This window comes from Bombus impatiens, unplaced genomic scaffold (genome assembly GCF_000188095.3).
Source record: "Bombus impatiens unplaced genomic scaffold, BIMP_2.2 scf_0225, whole genome shotgun sequence".
Classification (NCBI taxonomy): domain Eukaryota; kingdom Metazoa; phylum Arthropoda; class Insecta; order Hymenoptera; family Apidae; genus Bombus; species Bombus impatiens.
This window is the reverse complement of record NT_176644.1, coordinates 1,273,921-1,295,520: the sequence shown is the minus strand read 5'-3', so window position 1 is coordinate 1,295,520 and position 21,600 is coordinate 1,273,921. Positions and strand designations below refer to the sequence as shown.

Sequence of the window (21,600 nt, the reverse complement as noted above, 5' to 3'; positions counted from 1 at the left end):
CAGCTAATCCCACCGGAATTTTCAGATGGCTTCGTGTTTGCTCACACGCTCGGTTTAGTCCATTAAACGTTCCTTCGTCGAATAAAAATCCATGGTCTATAATAATAAGCAGACGAACGTTTACGTTTGTTCGATGCTTAATCAAAATCAGAAGAGGAAGATGACGTTGCGACTGACTCTGCTGATTCAAGGCGATGCTCCAGGTGCGTCGCGATAGCTGCACCGTGGACGTTCGTGCAGCTTTATGTTTTTATGAATCCAAGGAGCGAACAAAATTCGTTTCGTCTATCGAATATTATCAATAGGCGCCTCTATTTTCGATATTTTATACATTTTCGCGCACGTGCGTTCTGTAGATTTTTGCAGCCTTGGAATTCTCGAAAATCCATCGATATCCACGGTCTAACGATAGACCGAAGAACGTGTCCGATGGAAAGCGCCCCGTTGGAAGAAGCGAATAGAATCTTGCAAACCGGAATATATAACGCAATTCTGCGAAACGCAAGCTCGTAATTCGCTGAAAGGAACAGAAACTGGGAACATAATCCGGGAATCTTCCGTTTCAGGTGGAACGCGACCGCAGCCGACACATGCAGAGAGAGGAATATGAACCTGAGGAGCTTCGCGATGTTGTTGCCCTGTGGAATATCGCTGTTCTCTGGCGTGGAATTCGTGTGCTGCCCGAAACACCTCAAAGGTACGTAACGTACGTACATTCTCTCATATCATCATTCACGTTCATTCATCGACGACTTTCTTCATCTCTGTGTTGAACAGTGTAGCCTCTTAACGCATTCGCTGTTACCGACGCACCCGTTGCGTCCAACGCAACGATATAATTGGCGATATTTAGTTGCAATTCCGTTGCGTTGTATCCTTCCTTAACAAAGTTTTGTTTTTAACAAAGTCATTTTGTTTCGACACGTTAACGAATGATGACGCGATAGGAGACTGTAATTATTACTTAAAGCTAGAGGTGACGCGTGGGGAAGAAACCCAATTCCAGTGATAAAATAATCGTATCGCAGTAGCAGCGAATGGGTTACACCGCCTGTATGCACTGAAATGAGACGCAATGCACGTATCCGATTTTAAGTTACGACATTTGATTCTGTCGAATGTGAAAATACATTCTGAAATCCTTCGATGCGTGTCCCGAAGTCGACTTGTACAAAGTTCCGAGGAGAAGACGTTAAGAAATTTTATTGGGAATATTATACTTCGAAACCGCCGACTTCGCCTGATATATCGTGTACAAGATCGTGAAAGCATTCGAATACTCGTAGACGCATTTTACGAGCGCGTTGTTCGCGTTATACGGAACGTTTGGAAGTTTCAAGTTAAACGAACTTTGCCGGTTCACTTCGCTTGTCCGAATATGAACTCCTATTACGTAAATGCAAAGCGATAGGTGATGGAGAAAATTCAACTACCGTGTTATAATATGAACCGCGGTACGTGAATTATTTGTTCACCGATGAATTCAGATAAATGGGGGTTTCGCTGTAGTCTATTGTCGGAATTTTATTTTCGTACCTTATTGCATATTGCAACGTCGAATCCGTTATTTATTACATTTCCGCTAACGCACACACACGTTTTCTAGCGTATCAGTCGCGATATCGACGATATCAGTTCGAATTTCAGGAACGACGAGTAGCTCCTTTTGTACGAGAAATTGAAAAAGAAAAAAAAAAAAAAGAAATGTAGGAAAGACAACGATGATAAGCGAATAAATCAGGGAAAAACGAGGAGAAGATTGGCTCACCGTTATGGTCGATCTTAAATTCACGAATTTTTTCGTAAGAATATCTAGTCGATTTATGGAAGATCGCCCTGAACACTTTATATTTTCGATAGATTTACGTCCCTCTCGAAGCTCTTTTACCGAATGAAAAACGCGTGGTTTCAACGTGATGGAATTTCCATAAATCCTGTTCGCCTTTCCATAAACTCTCGACGATTGGCCATATTTTATCAAAAATTTTGCTACAGCCATTTGTTTTAAATTTTATATTCCATTTTTTCTGCAACATGGATCTCACACAGGTTTTTACAAAAAAAAAAGAAAAACAATGTTTGCGATAACTAAAATAATTAACAGTGTTTGCTTCGCGCATATCGATGAAAAACGTAATCTGATTATACAGCGGATGAATGTGATTATTCACATTGTTGCAATTTTACCGGAAACAGAATCGCGCTGGAAACTTTATCGCTGTATTTCGTACGGCAGATTAAACGAATTTCATGAAGCGATATTTTTTGACAGTAAATTACATTTTCTATTTTCTTTTTCTAATTTTCGTTAAAATCTAGCCCATTGCCGATTAATCCTACGTTGTCCCTTTCTGTAATCCCATCGTGTGAAATTGTCTTTTTATTTGCTTTCGCAGTGAAACGTTCGTTTTCTAGTCTCTTCGAAATTTACAGAGATGATTATATTTCCGACTAGTCGAAAGTTTCGACAATTCATCGATTTAACTGCTTTTAGAAGACTTGCATCGTAAAGCTTCGTAGGTCGTCCTCATATTCGACCATGTGTTGTTCGAAAATCCCGCTGTTCGATGCCAGAAGAAAACGATTATCTTAACGTCAGAGATATTTGTCGAAATCCAGCGAATTTATCGATTAACACATAAAAAGCCAGAAAATGAACAAAAGCCTATTTCGTATGTTTCCCTACTCGTCATCTTCCTATTGAAATTCGTCTTACCGTCTCAACCGTAAGTTGTATCGTGAAATCTAGAACTCGATCCGTGCATTGCAACATGTTTCAGATGTATATAGGCGATAATAGTAGATACTTTGTATTTTGCACGCTCTGCTGTTGTCGTTGCAACTCACAGTAGCTCGTTGCATGATTATTATTGGAAAACGTAGCTATGAATATATAGTGAAGCAGAGTCGAAGTTAAATAATTCGTCCTCGCCGATACCGATACTTGTAGCAAGCTCCGATACCGATACTTGTTAATAAAGATATCGGATAGTTCGTCTGTTCGAATAATTATCGAAATAAAAATTGATTCGAACAAGGATCGATCCTGCTTACGATGTAAACTCGGTAAAACATGTTGGCCTTATTTCCTGTCTGCGTGTATGTAATTATCGATTCATTCTCACGACTCGCGTGTTTCGAACAACGTAGGAGTGGAACTCGCGGCCCGACGTTTGATCGCTGAAAAGGAAAACGTGTTATTGTAATCCGATCTGCGCGCAAAACGATGGAAAATATTACGTGCCCGATTCATCTATTTGAGTAAATAGTATCGGCGTTACTGCGAAAAACGCGTTCTTCGTCGTTCTTTCGCGTTTCATTCTCGCTTTAAATCGGGCCCTTTTTCGCACGTCGAGCGATACCATTCCGGAATTCATGGAACCTCGTAATACCATTGAATCGTTTCAACGATTCTCCTCGTTAATCATCGATGTATGTAAGCTTTTAACGAAGTGACAAAGGAGACTTAACGTTTGGAAAACGTGCCTGTGACGTGCGAATCGTTTAGAAAGCACGACGTACCCGAGAAGCGAATGAACGACGAGAAAGAGAAGGACGATTTAATAAGAATTAAACGTTCTAATAACGCAAATTAATTTAATAATTAAAACCCGCGTCTGTTCGTTTCTCGCTCGATATTGATCGCGAACAGCCGTCTGATAGCGAGCTTCGTGCAAGCCACGAGCTCAAGTATGTCGGAAAATTAGATTCGAGCGGCCAATTATACGCTGTACCAGCGAGCCGAAATATTTATCGATACTGTATCTTCGTTGCTAAAATCGCACGCTGAACACCATTGTTCGTACCGTATATTAATCAAACCAAGTTTGAAATACTTTCGCGAGCCACTGTACGTCAGCCAATGCGAAAATTCCTTAGAACCAGCCTTTTTACTCGAGTATTTCGTATTTAAGGGATGTCTATGTACATAGACTTTCGCGATTGACTGTAAGCTGCATATTTCCAATTACGTTCATGAAAATCTGAGTTTACATAAACATCCGCAGTTTACTTATCAACGGTAACGTACACGTTGAACTTGATCGCATCGCTACTTTGTGCTCTATTTGCGATCGAGCGTCGTTCGGGCAGCTTGAAAACGAGAGAGAGAGAGAAAGAGAGAAACGGTGAAAGAAGGTGAAGAGAGAGAGAGAGAGAGAAGAGAGTGCATTAAGAAAGTGGGTACACTTCGATTCACCCTCTTCGTTTCTCCACGGGGTAGTTTACCCTTGCCGCTTCTATCTTACTCGCTCGTGCAATCAATAACGACCGTCGACGTTCCCGACGACTGCGCAACGTAATACTATGGTTTTGCCCGTTCCTGCGCATCTTTTCTTTTCAATACACGATGCCGATATGCCTGCCGTACGTGTGTAGCTAATAAACTGCAGCCAATACGCTTATCCATCGTAGCCGCACTGTCTGCTGGCTTGATTCGCGACACGTCCCCTTGGCTTTCCACCCTCGAGCTTACTGATCAATAGGAATGACCGATGAATCACCGACGAAATTCCAACCTCCGCCACCGCAACCATCGTCGACCAACCACCGCTCGTAGGGTGGTGCTTTAGCCGGGTTTATTATGTACGCCGTGTTGACAAGCTTGTGACGAAGTCTGAATCACGAAGAAGAGGAGGAGAGAGAGAGAGAGAGAGAGAGAAAGAGAGAGGGAGGTGATTCTATCGTATAACAAGAGAAAGAATCAGTCGGAGAATGGAAAATAATCATTTATTTTCTACATTGGCCGGTGGAAAGAAGGTAGAAGTTCAAGGGTTTCAGAGCTTATAATTTCTCAGAGGGTTGTAACCGCGAGGAAGATGAAAAGTTGAATTAAAGAAAAGGGTGATGATTAAATCTGATAAAATAAGTAAAAGATTTCGTAGATTATATTCTCCAATATCTTAAATTATATATTCTACTTAATAAAGAATATTATAAAATATTGTAAAGAAGGTATACTTGTTCAGAGACCTGAAGAGTATTCCTTTAATATAAGAATCGGTAATGGCAAGCAATGCCAGCAAATGTTCAACGTGTCCACGTTTCTCGTTTACGTATCTTCCCTTAAAGTTACCTTATCTGAAATTATACGACCAGTTCGGCGACACGTCCAACTTTCCTACCGTCAAATTCTTCTACTCGCGGAAGACTGGTAGGGGACGACAGGTAGCGGTGACGAGCTACTTGTTTGCACATTTTGTTTATGCCGCTATTTTTAAGAGAGCCGAGCGTCCAGCTGTGCACGGTTTTCAACGGCGGCGATTTTCACGGACGAACTGGCAAAGCGTTCTTTCCCTCTGTGTCCGTGAAAATACGTGGAAAGCCCTCGGTATAGGTCGGCCGGAGGGGTTGATCGTCGGTCCCCCTGTTTCTTTTCGGTATATCGTCGGTCAAATCTTGATATTTCCTTCCTTCGTCGTTGGAAACTTGCGGATGAGTGTCCCCTCCGGGGGCGGGTTCGATCAACGACGATACGTCGATACGTTCGTGCAATAGCCGGACGATATTCTCGATGGAAAAAGTGCCAACACAACCGCCACGTGACCCAGATAAAAGGATAGCGGCGAGGATACGACGGGCGAAGCTTTTGTCTGCCTTTGCAGAACTCGAGAAGTCAGCTCATCAGCGTGTCTATTCTCGGAGAATGGGACATCTCGAGAACCTAGTTAGTCAAGACGGCTGTCCTCTTCAACATAACAGAGACAAATTAGAGTTTTTCACGGTAGAAAAGGGACGCGAGTCGCGGGAAAACATCGCCTCGCCGGAGATGCAACGGACAGGCGGATTTCGAAATGCGCGATCCTCGCGGCCTGTACCTCCCCTGCAATTTGCATTCGTTCTCCGTGTAGTACTATCGGCAGCTTTTATGTTAGCTATGCAAATTAATTCCGTGACTCTCTCTCTCTCTCTCTATCTTTCTGTCTCTGTCTTTCTGTCTCTGTCGTTTTGCCGAGCGGGATTCAAATTTTTCTTTATGCGTCGCGTAATACGAATTTAAATCCTCGTTGAAAGGATGTCGGTGAATGGAAAGGATTTTCGTCTCACTGCATACGTGTCAGCCTGTGTCAGGTGGATGTGCAAAGATTTGACTCGAAACGAAGTCAAATGACGCTTTCGGCAAATAAGTTGTTTCGACCGATTTGCTATTTCTCTTTCGCAAAGAATTTACTGAAAACGGCAGTTTCACTCTGTTTCGACATCGAATAAAGAATTTTCATAGACCTCTCGATCTTAGTCAACCAGTTAGCTGTTGCGATCTCTTTGAAAACTTTGAGAAACGCGTACCTAAAACGCGTGGCAAGAAACGAGCGACGACGAGTATACTCGTCGAACACAGAGTATGCGTGGCTGTTGCGATAGAATTACAGAAAATAGAGTTAGAAAAAGAATAAACCGTTTTATTTTTGAATTTTATTATCGACAGGGCTCGTCGTAACGCGAAACGTTGCCGCTTCTTCGTGACGAGTATACTCGTCGGAAACAGCTAACTGGTTAATCGTTTGAGATAGAAGGATGGATAATTTGGAATATCAGAAGAGTTTTCTCGAAACAGCGGACAGAACTTGGTCTGTCTGATCTCGGTAAAATATTATTTACATTTACGTGTAATTTGCAGAAAATATGAAAGCCAAGAAACCGATCGACCTGCCGATTCCCAAGGGTATGGACGAAGATCTCGACGAGGACGAGGATGATCTCGAAGATGACGATGGCCTGGACACCGAAGCAGATGACGAAGATGACTCTGAAGCTGATCCCGAGGACGTGCTTAGCGATCAACCCGACGATGACGAGAGCGACGAAGAATATCTCGACGATTACAACTACGACACCACGACGAGGTAAATTTGCATCGAACCTGCAAGTTTAACTCATAAATATTAAATATAATTTTAATCGATAGGGATCAGTTATATCCCGTGTTCACTTAACATCAAGTATTCGATATATACAGGGTGGTTGGTAACTGGTGGTACAAGAGGGAAGGGGGTGATTCTACGCGAAAAAAGAAGTCGAAAATATAGAATAAACATTTTTCGTTCGAGGCTTCGTTTTCGAGAAAATCGACTTTGAATTTTGGCTCGGTACGCCTGCACTTTATCGCGTCTCGTTATAACGGATCTCACTGTAGATCGTTGTCTCGATGGAAAATTAACAAAAAAATTTTTATTCTATATTTTCGACTTCTTTTTCCGCGTAGAATCGCCCCCTTTCCGCTTGCACCACCACCTACCAACCACCCTGTATATATAGTTATACGTGCTGGTCGTTGCAGGTGGAACAAAATCCTCAAGGACATTATTTAGAAATTACCTACTTCCGATTAAAAATGAATAATTACCCATCTACTTAATACCATTAAATTTGACCAATAAATCTACGTGATTATCGCATAATCGTGAATAATATAACGTTCATTTACTAACGAGAGATGTATGCACATTCTGTACAGTCGATTGTCAACGACAGTTTCAACCACGGAGAAACCGAAACAGGAAGTGACCGCGATGCCGTTGCCAGTTAGCACCAGCACACAACAGTCCTCTCAATCGCAGAGCACACCGGATCCGTATCTGACTCATTTCGATCCTCGTTCCGAGCACCAGAGCTACAAGCAAGCACAAATGAGGCTGGAAGAGGTGCACAAGGAGAAAGTAACGAAAGTAAGCAGGTGTTGTTACCACCTAGCTTTCGCTTTTCATTCATTCATTTTTCCTTGAATAAACCAAACGATATTATTATCATTTCCTTCTTTTTTTTTTTTTTTATTTTCATTCTTGTTCACTCCGTTATTCACTTTTGCTTTCATTCAATTTTCCTTGTTTTTGCTTCTTCGCTTTTGTTGAATCACGAATGATGTAAATTTATCGAATGAGGAAATAAACAGTTTCGAGAGACAGCTATTACGGAGGACAGAGAAAAATAAGCGGTCGACTTTCCAGAGATAGCTATTATCTCGCGGGACACTAGTGTCGAAATCTTTGTGCTACAACGTTTTCAGGTGATGAAGGACTGGAGTGATCTCGAAGAGAAATATCAAGACATTCGTGCCCATGACCCGGTCGCAGCTGATGCTTTCAAACGATGGATGACCGCGCGATTCCAGGAAACCGTTGCTGCTCTGGAAGAGAGCGGTGCCGCGGAGAAACATCAGTTGAGCGCTATGCATCAACAAAGAGTACAAGTACGTGATTTGAGTAGAATAATCGATGCAGGTGACGAGCATTTAGAAAGGAGACAGTCGTGGATAGATTTCAGTAGCCGAAGGACACTCCTATATGCGAATCGTAATAATAATTATATTCTTCTTCTTCGTGTTTTTTAAATGTATTCCCTACCGAACAGGATAGTATATTGGGTTTTTAAAGATTTAGTTGATGTAATATATTTATTGTTTTATTTGCTTTGGTTTATTCTTTTGCTTTATTCTCGAAATTAGTTCACGCAGGCCCATCATGATGTATTTAAAATAGATGATCTTCTAAATTTGCATGTACACATACTTACATGCCTAATTTATATTACGAATATCGTTTCAAACTTTGGAAACTATATTGTTTCTAACTAATGATGTTCTCTCCTTTTCTAAAATGTTGGAATTAAGAGAATTTCAGTTTAATTTGATTTTAATACAAAGAGAACCGCATAATTGTAATATTATCTTAATTGATATATAGTAGATATTATATATATATATATATATACGAATTTCTTTCGTACTAGTAAATTATCTCCATTTAGATTACAAAATATATTATAATATATGGATCTCATTTCTTCCTAAAATGAGCGCCGTTCAATGCTTAATTATATACATCGTGTATACGAAAAGAGAAAGAGAGAGGGAAGTATAATATTTATTATGTATGGTATTAATTTACAGGAAGCTGTTAAACAAAGAAACGAGGAAGCAATGTCGTGCTACACAGCTGCTCTGAACGAAACTCCACCAAATGTAAGCTTCTCAAAAGATATTCTATATATTCCATATTTGTACATTCCATAGAATTTCATATAGAAATATTCAGTATTTAAGTATTCCACTCGCAAATACGCGAATAATATATTACCCTCTTATTTCTTGTTCAGATGCATCGTATTCAGAAATGTCTTCAGAAATTGCTTCGGGCTCTTCACAAAGACAGGCACCATACTATCGCTCATTACAAACATCTGCTGGATAGCAGCTTGGAACAAGCTCAACGCGAGAAGCCAGCAACATTGGAACACTTGGCAGAGATCGATAGAATTACCAATCAGAGTCTGTTGATGCTAGAACGGTAACGTGTCGGTCGATATAACGTAACAGTCAACGTCTTAGAATATCAGATTCCAGATTTTGACAGTGCAGAAAAAATACATATACTTTAACTTAATAGAACACTATATGTATTTCGTTCGTTATATTTAGGTATCCTGATTTAAGCGCAAAAATTGGCCGCCTTATGGATGATTACGTTTTGGCCCTCAGGAGCAAAGATGAGACTCCTGGACTGCTGCTAGCGATGACACGAGAAGCGGAAGCAGCCATCTTAGATAAATATCAGGCTGACGTTACCAGTAAGCAGCAAGGTAACTTAGAAATTTAACGAATGAAGAACGTAGGGAAAGAACATGACAAAAGCACTCTTGACTTGATTTTGTGATAAGAAGGAATATTGTAATATAAATTTGACTAAAAATGGAAAGAACCTGTTCGATGTAAAGACACGGTTGATGAAGCTTTGAAAAAAGTAAAGGCATATAACTGCCAAGATAAACAATCTTTTAATATTATAGTAAGTAATGTTTTTCAAATTATGGTGACATCAAAAAAATACATGTTTATCCCAGAAACAAGGAAAAGGACAACTTTGGTGACTGAATTTCTCTTTCTCTCTCCTATAAAAAAATGTGATTTATTGTATTCTGCTCCCTCAGCTCTCATTGATAATGTTCGACAAATGCGACAAAATTCGATAAGAACTATATTTAAATATACTTCATTGATTTATAGAAAAAGAACATCAAAAACTACTGGAGCGAGTACGCAAGGAGCAACGCAAGGCTGAACGTGGCGAGTTACGTACGGAACAGGCGCAACAGGAAGAAAATGACTCGATAAATGACAACAAGGATATTCAACAGCCACCAGAACAACCGTCTGCAGTGGCGGCTATGCACAGTGAAGGACTTGTAAGGGCAGCTCACAGTATGACACATGATATTTCCCACTCTGAACCGGTAAATGTAGTCATTAAATTGCCTGAATAATAATATCCAAGAAATATCATAATATGAACATATTTCTATCCCTTTTGTTATATAGGGTTACTCTGTGAGAAGGGAGATGTATCACAGGGAAAGTCGATCTGTCTACTTCACACTTGCGTTTGCTGGAATCGCACTTATGGCTGCAGCAGTGGTAGGCGTAGCAGTATTCAAAAGACGCAGTGCAAGAAGCCCCCACAGTCAGGTACATAAAGAAGACTGTTTTATTCGAAGTAAAAATTAAATACTCGTGATTTAATTATTAAATGATATTTATACTAAGATTGTTAATATTCTTTAAAATTAACATAAATCAGTTTTTAGCCAAATTTTACAGTATAATCATATATTTCTGATTTTAAACAGGGATTCATTGAAGTTGACCAAGCAGCTACACCAGAGGAGCGGCATGTTGCAAACATGCAGATCAATGGATATGAAAATCCTACATATAAATACTTTGAGATCAAAGAATAATTTAATCACCTCGGTCTACAAGAGATTTTATTTGAAACTGGTCTTTAATTGTCCGTTCTCGCGTATGTTCTTCAAGAATGTCATAGTATTTTGTTAGTGTAAGATAACTTTCAGGTTCGAGGTTCTTCCGAAGATTCCGAAAGTATACAAATCTACATCTTAGTGATATGTGGAATACAATCTGTCCATAGGGAAATACGTATTGCGATACAATATCATTATGTGAACGTCTCTTTATGATAGCTTGCGACGTTATACGACCACATTTAACGATCTATGATATGTATAAAGCAATATTACAAAACACCGTAGTAGATAGAAGTATTACGAGCTAGAACACACGCTCGTACTGCCAGGATTATCTGCGAGACAATTCGAAAGGGAAACAACATGCCAATGTGCCATATGGGAAGCGCGTAAAGTTGTCTTCGGAAGTATCTCATACACGTTGTTTTCGTTTCGTTGTCATATATGTTATTAACAAACTAAACACAGGAAGGAGCGCTCATGATGAAGCAAAAAAAAAAAAAAGAAAAGGAATGAAAAGAGAATCATTACTCATATTAAATGTTATACGCGATACCCTTCGATTTGAAGGCTGTGGACTATGATCAGTTACGAACTCATTGTTTTTTTCAGCAATAGGAAATGCGTATGGGATGGAAGAAACGTATCTCGTCGATGACGCATTCACAGTATGCGTGCTGTTGCGCTCTTTGCTGTATATTTCTGAGTTCTGATATTTTTCGAGATAGTAAATGGCAATAAAAGTAAACGCAGCTTAAATAATACGTGAAACTAACAATAAGAAAAAAAAAATGGTAGCAGCGGTAGCAGCTTACACAGTGGCAATATAAAAGTATAATCCGACTTAAAAGAACAAGAAATGATAAGCATATTAAATAAATAGCACTATACGATAAAAAATTACGTGTATGCTCTATACGACACTCTTAAAATATCAGAACGGCGATCAAATGCACGTTCACCTTCGTGATTGCAGCTGTTTTTTCATCTCCGTTCGATTCCCACTGCCTGATTTTTTCAGCGACCTTTTCAGTACTTAACGTCTACTTAGATTATACAACTTTATACTTATAAGAAATTGAATCATGAACGTATCTAAAGTTCTAACGAGAAGCAAGATATTTTATCATTCCATAACAAAAGTCCACTATCTTATCGAGGTGCTGTCCGAACGTATGCACGGAAAATATTCGTCAGCTTTGTTCGATTCGGCCGAGTTATCGTCGTGTTTCCTTGATGGAAACGGACGAATCGAAAGAATCACGTCGAGGTTGCCGAATAAGAGGAACAGTTTAACACAGGAGTTTTTTTGAGTGGCATTAGTACCTCCGATTTAGGTCGAATAAGTGGCGACTGTTAAAGGCAAGCGTGTTTCTGTCCTTTTTTTATTTCATCGTTTTTTTTTTCTCTCTCGAAAGATGGTTCATACAATAACTATCTTAGGATATTAATTATATATGATGACGATAATATATTACACGTTTAATGCTTATATATTTGTATATGGTCAAAAAGTAGTAGGCTGCGCTTTAGCCAGGGTCGCGTGGGAAAGCATAGCTTTCGTTTAATTTCAATGAATATTGCACGTTTCATTTTTATTTGGATTATATTTCTTTGTATTAATTAAATTAACCATATTTTAATATATACATATATCAATTCGATAACCATTATGTATAATTACGAACAGCAAAAAATATCAATAATTTTAGTCGCGCAAGTATTATGTTAATGACGATCTTTCAAGATGCTTCTACTTTAAGTACTATCTACATTAAAGAGCTGTACTTGATTTCTATCTTTCTCTCTATCTCTCTTTCTATCGATAAGGTTTCTCTCTTTCTTGTTAATTCTTTGCTAAAATAAATTAAGCGAATGCGCAAACCGAGGACAATGAATAATAATCCTTGGATTCCTAAGCGCACGTGAAGCAGCTGCCTTCCTATTTAACGGATATAGTTAAACATACTGTTTCTCTCACGCAACTCCGGTGAAAGAATGAGCCAATGAAAAAAAAAAAGTATATACACAGGCACACACATTCGCGCATCGCTGAGTGTTAAAAATATTATTTTAGATATATTAAAATGATAGCAATTATCCATATGTCTATGGAGATACAACAAAAGCATAGCATCAATGCGTTAATAATAATATAAATATCTATATATAAATATATATGTTCATGTGTGTATGTGTGTGTGTGTGTGTAATATATGAACAGTATATATACATAGATATATATATATATACATATGCATATACATGTACACCTATCAAATTAACTATACATTATGTACCTATAGCATATAGTCGTTATAATGAACAGAAAAAAAAAAACATTGACACGTCGCGTATAAAAAAAACTGACTTGATACGGATTCACAGATGTTGAGGAAGAAACATGTTTTCGATGAAAAAGGAACAAAAGACACGAAAAATGCTATTCTTTCTTTTAATCGCGATGTCATTCCAATTATTAAGTGATTTTTACCCATTATACGACGAAAGAAAAGAAAAGAACGGAGATGGTACGCGACCATATGTCGATTGGCCTACGTTGGCGAATGTGCTGTTGCTCATCATACGTTATATTTGTCGAAAGATATGATGCGAACAGCACCTGTAGTGCTTGCCAAATTTATCTTGCGTACCATCTTTTGAATAGCGTAACGCACTTTCGCCATAGATATTGGCAAAGCTTTATACACACCAAGAAGAAAGACAAAAGGAAAAGAAGAAAACAGAAGAAGAAACATCCCTTTGATCAAATGTCACAGTAGAAACAAAAAAAAAGAAAAAAAATAGAAAGAATGTTTCTTCAATGACAATTGATCAGGGAAACGCGAAGATAAATCTGTCATCAGTATTAAGGACAAAAAAGCTTGAAAAGCCCCCTCGAAGCATATCAGTTTTAGTCTGTTGGTTTGGCGGCAGCATCCGTCACTTTCTCACTTCAAGATATTGTGAATTTGCATCGAGCCACTCTGTATAAGTTTAAGAATTGATTTTTGTAAAGAGGTAATAAATATTTACCGAGGTAATTAAACTTTAGCTTAAAGAAAAGAAAAAAAAATGTGGAAAAAAGATACGTGAGAAGTGAGGAATAGGAAGAAGAAGAAGAAGAAGAAAAAGAAGAAGAAGAAGAAGAAGAAGAAGAAGAAGAAGAAGAAGAAGAAGAAGTAGAAGAAGAAGAGGAAGGAGAAGAAGAAGAGGAAACAAATTTAAGAATGAAGGAACAAAATGAGAAAAATAAATACGTCCTTTGCGTAGCGGTTCGGACTTAGAAGTCGGCGAAAATGGGAATAATAACGGAACTAAACTTTATTTTTGCAGTTCTTTCGGTATAGATCGATTCTTACGATTCTATCGATTCAATCGCGTCTTCGATGAACTTTAATATCGTAACAATGATGAGATGCGAGAGCAAGATTGTACGTGCAATATATACTCGTGTACACGCCTACACACAGCGCTGTATTAGTTTTCGATCTTACTTCCTGCATTCGTTGCCATTTGACAACAAAGCGATTTCAAAGCTTAAATCAAAGTTCACTTCGGTATCGCATTTTTATATGTTATTATGCGTTGTTCATTATGTATCGTTTATCGGCAGCTAAATATCTCGACTAAGATGTTGGCTTTGTGCGAACCGATTGATCGACGTTGCACGGACTTAATCAGCGTCGTGGTTCGATAAAAAATATCTGATATTTCATATGAACGCCCACTTGGTCGAACCGAAGAAAAAAAAAAAAAAAGAAAAAGAGAAAAAATCGAGGAAACACGATGGATAATTTTTTAGTTGCCTTTAATTGTAGGATCGGAAACTACACGTTTGCTATAGAACGTTTCTGTGACCGTTCTTCGACGAGTAGAAAAGTTACTAACCGGAGGATTAAACTAACTCCCCGTCTCCCTCTTTCTCTCCATCACACAAGGATTTCTCCTCGCCACTCACAAATTTTATCGCATTAATACACTCCGTGAAAAGAACGTATTGTGTTTGTGGATATATGTAATTTTACTTATCAATAAATAAATTACAAAGATAATTACTAGTTGAATGTTAGTTACTTTTCGACAACGGCAAAAATTGAGCTGTCTTTTTTTCATTTAATATTTCCTTATGAATAACGTATCAATCATATTTGCAGGATATTTATATCTGAAGATATTCACAAAGTAAATGATATTGTTTATTAATATTAAGATTTTATCATGCAATGAATTAAGTTCATATGTAATATGTAGTATACACAGTATAATTTTAAATATGAATCAATAGTACTTAGCTTGATCACATATAAGTATGGTTCACAGTAAAAATCTTAGATAACCAAATTTCTAAGAAAATCTATTTCTTTTTTTTTTGCTGTTATTAGATATCACTTGTATATCTTTGTGATTAATTCATCTGACGCGATTCCATTACCTAATACGTAATAGCAGCGATCGTAGAAATGTAATTTGTTGTTTGTCGTTCATTGCCATTAGTCTGACGAAATTGGTACCGAAATAACGCATGTACATATATGTACGTTTCTTTGGTTTCTTTAGCTATCGTTGCAAATACCACAGCTTAGGGACATACATGTGTCTGGTAAGTATTCCTATTGATATCGATAATACAATTATTTATTATATATATCTACTTCCTAATTGTTATATTGTTGATATTATCATTTAAGTAATTCAGTTTCATTCAATAATAGGGATTCACAAGCTTTCGATGATCTGTTCTAATTAGGTCAATAATTATCAAGTAATTGATTGATAAAATCTATCGCTCTTATGAATTTGAGTTTATGAATGTTACGATTAGTCTTTAATTTATATTAGAATTAAACAGAAAGATAATCATTTTCTCTTAGCATAAATACAATAGCCGATCAAGAATTATTTTAAGTCCATCTTACAACTATGTTCTCGCTAGTTACATGTAGTTTATTGTTCAAACATATGCATGTCAATAACACTTAATTCGTACCTAGCGCGTGCTATTACAGTGAGATAATGCTATCGATCGAAAAAACAATATGGCGACCATGATAAAGATTTAAGAAATGTCAAATTCAAAATAGAAGCTATTGCCTAATATACAATACAATGTATACGAAGAGTTTAATGTATATAAGCATGATGTAGTGTACATCGAAAGTTAAAAAATAATTAAACGTAATCTGAATATCCTAAGTAAATTTGATAACCTAATTCGAATTAACATCATGAATTGTAAAAGTACTAACAGGTATCAGTTTTCATTACCAATTATGAACGCATTCATTTTGTACGTATTAATGATATTTTATGTGTATTATATTTTAATTATGTTGAAAAATAGCAGTATGTTGTTACGAAATATATTATAAGAACACTTGTTTTTGTCAACAAATAACAGAATAATATAAATGTTTATGTTGCAGATTCCACATTTATTGTTTGTAGTAAAGGAATCAATTAAAAATTTATTACTAAATGACTAAGCAGGGAACAGCTCAGATGTCACTCGATGATGACTTTGACAGACCATTTGAAGATGTTGAGCCTTTACAATGGGGAGCATTACGGGAACTATGTCATGCTAATTCGGAGTACTTTGTGTCGCATCAAGATGAGAACAGTATTAGAATTAGAGCTGCGCTTATGGCTATATTAGATCATTTGGTACAATTACAACCATTATACAAAGAAATTAGTAGAATTGCACCAATGTTTGATCTTGATGCGGAAACACCTGGTAATGGATATAGAAGTTTTCTAGTGTTAATAGACAAATGTATTATTCACTCTCGTTCTGTCTGTCATCAAATATATTGCCAGAAGGACTCTTTATTTTTTCGTAAAAGTTACTATATGAGGTAGTCTTTAAAATTCACTAAATAAAATTATTAAATATTTTTATTTAAAGTTATATTAACAAGTACAAATATTTATAGAGAAATTGAGGCTTGCTCACAGCTGTTGGCATCTTTGTGCACTTGCTTAGAACATTTACAAACTCTTTATTCTTGGAGTGAACATTTAAGTGATGGAAAACCATCTCTCTTTATAGGAGATAGTCATAATCCACATGAAATTTTAAGTAAAGTAGATAGTATTAATCAGTATTGTTTTTATGGCAGGTGCTTGGGATTCCAGGTATACTAATAAGGATATCTATACATATAGCTTTAGTTTAGTAACTACTTTAACATTTTCTAGTTCAATATGTTGTGTTTTCAGTTTTATGACAACTTAAAGCCCATATTAAAAACTATAATGGTTTGTATGGCAACATTCAGCGAAGCTTTTTATTCTAATGGTACATTATTAGCAAGATGTGCTAATTCTGTCAAGTACATGTTAGATCCTGAAATAAGGGCACGTCGTATTGTTGATGTGTCTCAACGTGCTGATATCTCATTTTGTCAAGCATTTTGGTTTCTCAATGAGGCTGGTAATATACTGCGATTTTTAATGATAATATATGCGTAATTTATTTTAAATGTAATAATTATTTCATTATGTTTATAGTTTAATTACTTCAAAATGTCATATATGTATATTATTATATGTTTTAGATCTTACACGTAGGTTGCCTGCTATAACAGCTCCTTCTCTGGCAATAAATCAAATAATTTCTATACCACCCGAAGAATTGACACTTCCTACATTAAGTGGATCAACTGTCTCAATTCCAATACCAAACAGTCATATTGGAAAGAAGCCAATACATGTTAGGCTGTTTAGTTCTAAACGTCGTTTAGGAATGGTAAAGAGATAATTCGATTACTTTATATATCTGTAATTTTAGCAGTAATTTTCATTATTATTTTTATCTTTATTTTACCTTTAATCGAGTAGAAATTTTTGTGAATCATCAGTTTCACTCCTGTGCAGTACATGCTTCTCTCAGGTTGGTTCAGGTGGAGTAGGGGGAGAACTGCATGGACTGTCCAACGAATTAATAATTCATTGTCATGGTGGAGGTTTTGTAGCACAGACTTCGCTATCTCATGAAACATACTTACGTAGTTGGGCAATAAATCTCGGTATACCTATTTTAAGTATAGATTACAGTTTAGCACCTGAAGCTCCGTTCCCTCGTGCACTCGAGGAAGTGCTATATGCATATGCATGGGCATTAAATCATGCAAGTACATTGCTTGGAAGTACAGCTCAAAAAATACTTTTCGCTGGTAAGATGTAAAACATTGCAGGGTGTTAGCTTCTTAACATAGTTTTATGTGAATATTGCTGTATAAATAATATATAAGTATATTACATTTTTATAGGTGATTCTGCTGGGGCCAATTTAAATTTGGGAGTTACCTTAAAATGTTTACAGTTAAATATCAGAAAACCTGATGGAATATTTATGGCATACACACCAGTACTTGTTGACTTTGTGCTATCACCTTCACGATTACTTTGCCTTACAGACCCATTATTACCTATGGGATTTCTTCTACGTTGCTTAAAAGCATATGCAGCTGACTGTTTTAAGTCAGAATCAGAATCTTTTGCTGAAGTGAGTGAAAGCGATCTAATAGCGTTAGCTCTCAGTCCCAATGGAGATGAAACAAATGATGCACATAAGTTAGCATCCTTACCATCTGATTCTACTTTGAATTCTGTTACTTTAACAGAAGTTGACGGTATATAAACACACAATGGATTAAACATAAAGATATTTTTTTAAGAAAATAATTTAAGTGTATTATATAACTTTTATTACAGTTCATTGTTTTTATTATAGTCGGTTTTACATTTAAATACTCTCTGAACATTCTCTAACATAACAGGAACAGAACATCTACAGGAAGAAGCAAGATCTCAAGAATATGTCAATAAATTTTTTGGACTGTATCGAAATTGTGGTACAAATGCTTCAACACATATTGGAAATGGCACTATTAGCACAGAAAACAATATTTCAAAGAATGATAAATCATGGTCTTTTTTTGGATGGTCTCTTAGTGGAAGACATAAAGAATCGAAAGAACTGGATATAGAAAATGCGAAAAGTAGTATGGAGGAATTTATATTTACAGTACCCAGAGATCCATATTTAAGTCCTTATCTTGCAGCAGATCATCTTTTAGCACAATTACCACCCGTTAAAATGCTGGTAAATTCTTAAATAGTAAATTTTGTATGGAATATAATATGCGAAAAAAATTACATATATATATAAAAATGTTTTATTATAGACATTAGAGTTAGATCCATGCCTGGATGACTCTGTCATGTTCGCAAGAAAACTTCGATCGCTTGGTGTATTAATCACGCTTGACATATTGCCAGGTTTACCTCATGGCTTTCTTAACTTAACACCAGTAAATATTTTTCTCATCAAATAAATCAATAATATTAAATTACGTTCTATTATATCAAATTATTTAAATTTACAGGTTTCAAAAGAGGCATCTGAAGGGTCAGATTTATGTGTGAAAAGATTGCAAGAACTGCTAACACTATAATTATATGGATATGAAAAATACTCATTAATATATGAATGTTAATATGCGGGAACAAAAGTTTCTTTGCTATTATTGTTTTTCAGATGCCAATTTTAATTGATTTTTTATGTACAAAGACACAATAATTTGCAATATGCCAAAAGCTTTATCCACTGGTGCATAAATGTCATAAGTGTGTTTCTATCTACATATTTTATATTATATATTTATATTTTATTAATGATAATCACAGTATTTAAATAATTTTAAATCAAATAATCTCAAGTTACAGTACTTAAATGGTAATATCTTTGTATTATGTTTACTGAATGTGCATTTGCAAGAAAATCGAATTAGCTTTCAATTTTCTACTCAGAAAATATTTAAAGAATAAGACTATAGATATATTGATTGTACAAAATATTTCAGATTGTTTCAGTTCTGATCATTATAATATTTTTTGCAGCTAACACAAGTTATTAAATGTATTAAACATAAATAAAGTATTATAAATGTAACGTGAGTTTAGTAAAGTGGTATAAAAGAGTGATATGTATAATGTTGGCAATAACTGGAAAATTATAAACTTTTGTTACGAGTATTAATAATTTATGGAATTGTTATGTTATATTGTGTACGTCGATGTACATTGTATTTATCAACTTTATTAAATTATTTATAAAACTCTAATTTTATAACTTATAACACACTGGGAAGTACAATAAAAATAATTTTATTACCAGACTATGAAAACATGTAGGTTTTTGAGATGTGATAAATTAATGATTAACGATTTTTATTGATTACTTTGTTGATTATTTGTTTGATTTGTTTTAGGACGTAAAGTTTTTTGTAATACATGAGCATCTGCAGGTTCTATTCGTTTGTAATAATGTTCCTTTGTTTCTACTATTTCAAAGCCAAATTTTTTATAAAAGTCAATGGCCCCTTCATTACTTATCTGAACATGACTGTAAACAAAAAGTAACATATAAAAGTAATAATTACTATTTATATATGAGTATTTGCAAATGGAATTTAATATATTTAATAAATTTCATTAAATACTTACAGAAAGATAGAATCAAAGTTTCCATCTTTGTAAACATAATTTAAAACATGTTGTACCATTACAGTACCTATTCCTAATCTTCTATAAGGATAGAGACATCCTAATGTCATAATATACAGACGCCTAGAATTTTCAGAGGTATCTACTCGACAACAAACTGCACCAACCTGAAATAAATAATATTATAATCTATTAAATTAATAGTAATTTTTATTCAAAATATTGACATGTTTATCAATATATCGTTTGAGTATATAAACAAATATAACATACCACTATATCATTGTAATATGCAAGCTTTGCTAGCTCTCCTGCTTCTAACACATCTTTATAAAATTTTTCATTGTACGAGACTGGAAACACCACTTGGTTAAGAAGTTTGAGCTGTTTTATATTATGTGGTGTTACATCTCCTAACTCTATTTTTGATCTGTAATTTTTAATTTCCCACTTTTACTTGACGTAATATATATATACAATAATTTATTCATACATCACATACAAATTTGAAAATATTATATGTATATATACATACATGCACATTGATATCATTAAACATGTTTTTATCTATCAAAACAAAGGATTTTTAAAACCGCGAAATTATAAAATTTTTATGGAATTCATATTTTGTTACTTTCAACAATTTTTTTTCTAGAAATTATTGTACTTAAAAGATTATTTTCGCACATAATTCATTCATAATTTTTTTATGCTGCAACTACGATTTTCTAATTACACGTTTTTAAATAAACATGCCCTTGAAAGCACGAATATTTAAAATTTAGATTTACAGATAGTTATTGCACATCACAAGTGAAAGAAAAATGATCGTATAGATCTTCTAATAATATGTTGGAATAAAACGAATGTAATTGTTTTTAGAATGTTTTGATTCGTAATATAACAATATAACCTTAAAACTTTTGAGACTTACCTAGTCATATTAGGAAATACAACAATTTTTAACGCTTCTCGAATAAATAACAATAACAAATTTTGATATTAATTGTTTTACAAGTTAATTACGAAGAAATAAGCCGTATATATTACACAATAACGTTACGCGGCTTCGTCCTTCTTATACTGAAATTTTATTAGTGGAGTAGGTTAAATATACATATATCTGCTTCTTCACATTTCGATAGGTTTTAGAATACATAATAATTTATTAATTAATTGTGAATAACATATTTAATTGTAAGAAAAAGTAATATCATGCATATTATTATATTTAAATATATATGAAAACAATGCATTACATTTTTTTATATTATATATTGAATATATATATATATATACTCGTAAAATTTCAATTCAATAGACTTTTTT

At 35.4% G+C, this 21,600-nt stretch overlaps 3 protein-coding genes across 11 annotated transcripts in view; 2 read left to right on the top strand and 1 right to left on the bottom strand.

Annotated features, from left to right (window-relative positions):
* Positions 1 to 10,733, top strand: part of LOC100749047 (amyloid-beta-like protein) — a 46,657-nt gene extending 35,924 nt beyond the window's left edge. Inside the window, exons 7-16 of one of the 4 annotated variants that reach the window (XM_012383942.3) lie at positions 567 to 697; positions 6,617 to 6,842; positions 7,454 to 7,664; positions 8,003 to 8,185; positions 8,885 to 8,956; positions 9,091 to 9,281; positions 9,413 to 9,573; positions 9,998 to 10,224; positions 10,310 to 10,456; positions 10,618 to 10,733. In XM_012383942.3, the coding sequence (XP_012239365.1) occupies positions 567 to 697; positions 6,617 to 6,842; positions 7,454 to 7,664; positions 8,003 to 8,185; positions 8,885 to 8,956; positions 9,091 to 9,281; positions 9,413 to 9,573; positions 9,998 to 10,224; positions 10,310 to 10,456; positions 10,618 to 10,728 (1,660 nt within the window). In that variant the 3' untranslated portion in view covers positions 10,729 to 10,733. The remainder of the gene's footprint in view (positions 1 to 566; positions 698 to 6,616; positions 6,843 to 7,453; positions 7,665 to 8,002; positions 8,186 to 8,884; positions 8,957 to 9,090; positions 9,282 to 9,412; positions 9,574 to 9,997; positions 10,225 to 10,309; positions 10,457 to 10,617) is intronic. The other 3 variants (XM_012383943.3, XM_012383944.3, XM_024366669.2) reach the window with 3 other exon arrangements.
* Positions 10,734 to 15,205: 4,472 nt separating this feature from the next.
* Positions 15,206 to 19,446, top strand: LOC100748813 (hormone-sensitive lipase). Of its 5 annotated transcripts, none has more exons than XM_012383996.3 (10): positions 15,206 to 15,358; positions 16,182 to 16,616; positions 16,695 to 16,896; positions 16,981 to 17,194; positions 17,319 to 17,509; positions 17,654 to 17,936; positions 18,033 to 18,395; positions 18,543 to 18,868; positions 18,951 to 19,076; positions 19,152 to 19,446. In XM_012383996.3, the coding sequence occupies exons 2-10, from the start codon at positions 16,234 to 16,236 to the stop codon at positions 19,218 to 19,220; spliced, it is 2,157 nt and encodes a 718-aa protein (XP_012239419.1). In that variant the 5' UTR covers positions 15,206 to 15,358; positions 16,182 to 16,233; the 3' UTR covers positions 19,221 to 19,446. The 5 variants fall into 5 exon arrangements, with proteins under 5 accessions (XP_012239419.1, XP_024222436.1, XP_012239417.1 ...); XM_024366668.2 differs by lacking the exon at positions 15,206 to 15,358 and adding an exon at positions 15,734 to 15,996; XM_012383994.3 differs by lacking the exon at positions 15,206 to 15,358 and adding an exon at positions 15,737 to 15,904.
* A 361-nt stretch (positions 19,447 to 19,807) lies between these two features.
* Positions 19,808 to 21,444, bottom strand: LOC100748927 (probable N-acetyltransferase san). Of its 2 annotated transcripts, none has more exons than XM_003488267.4 (4): positions 21,206 to 21,444; positions 20,545 to 20,701; positions 20,272 to 20,438; positions 19,808 to 20,170 (listed from the first exon to the last, which is right to left on the bottom strand). In XM_003488267.4, the coding sequence occupies exons 1-4, from the start codon at positions 21,211 to 21,213 to the stop codon at positions 19,996 to 19,998; spliced, it is 507 nt and encodes a 168-aa protein (XP_003488315.1). In that variant the 5' UTR covers positions 21,214 to 21,444; the 3' UTR covers positions 19,808 to 19,995. The 2 variants fall into 2 exon arrangements, with proteins under 2 accessions (XP_003488315.1, XP_024222438.1); XM_024366670.2 differs by lacking the exon at positions 21,206 to 21,444 and adding an exon at positions 20,807 to 20,830.
* Between the last annotated feature and the right edge of the window lie 156 nt (positions 21,445 to 21,600).

What these genes read in the sequence shown, in the direction of transcription:
- LOC100748813 (XM_012383996.3), top strand. Translation starts at nt 16,234, where the DNA reads ATGACTAAGCAGGGAACAGCTCAGATGTCACTCGATGATGACTTTGAC. An exon ending in TACTTTAACAGAAGTTGACG is followed by an intron (nt 18,396 to 18,542) that starts GTATATAAACAC and finishes CTAACATAACAG; the next exon opens with GAACAGAACATCTACAGGAA. An exon ending in TACCACCCGTTAAAATGCTG is followed by an intron (nt 18,869 to 18,950) that starts GTAAATTCTTAA and finishes GTTTTATTATAG; the next exon opens with ACATTAGAGTTAGATCCATG.
- LOC100748927 (XM_024366670.2), bottom strand. An exon ending in CATATTACAATGATATAGTG is followed by an intron (nt 20,439 to 20,544) that starts GTATGTTATATT and finishes TATTTATTTCAG; the next exon opens with GTTGGTGCAGTTTGTTGTCG. An exon ending in AACTTTGATTCTATCTTTCT is followed by an intron (nt 20,171 to 20,271) that starts GTAAGTATTTAA and finishes TTTTGTTTACAG; the next exon opens with TCATGTTCAGATAAGTAATG.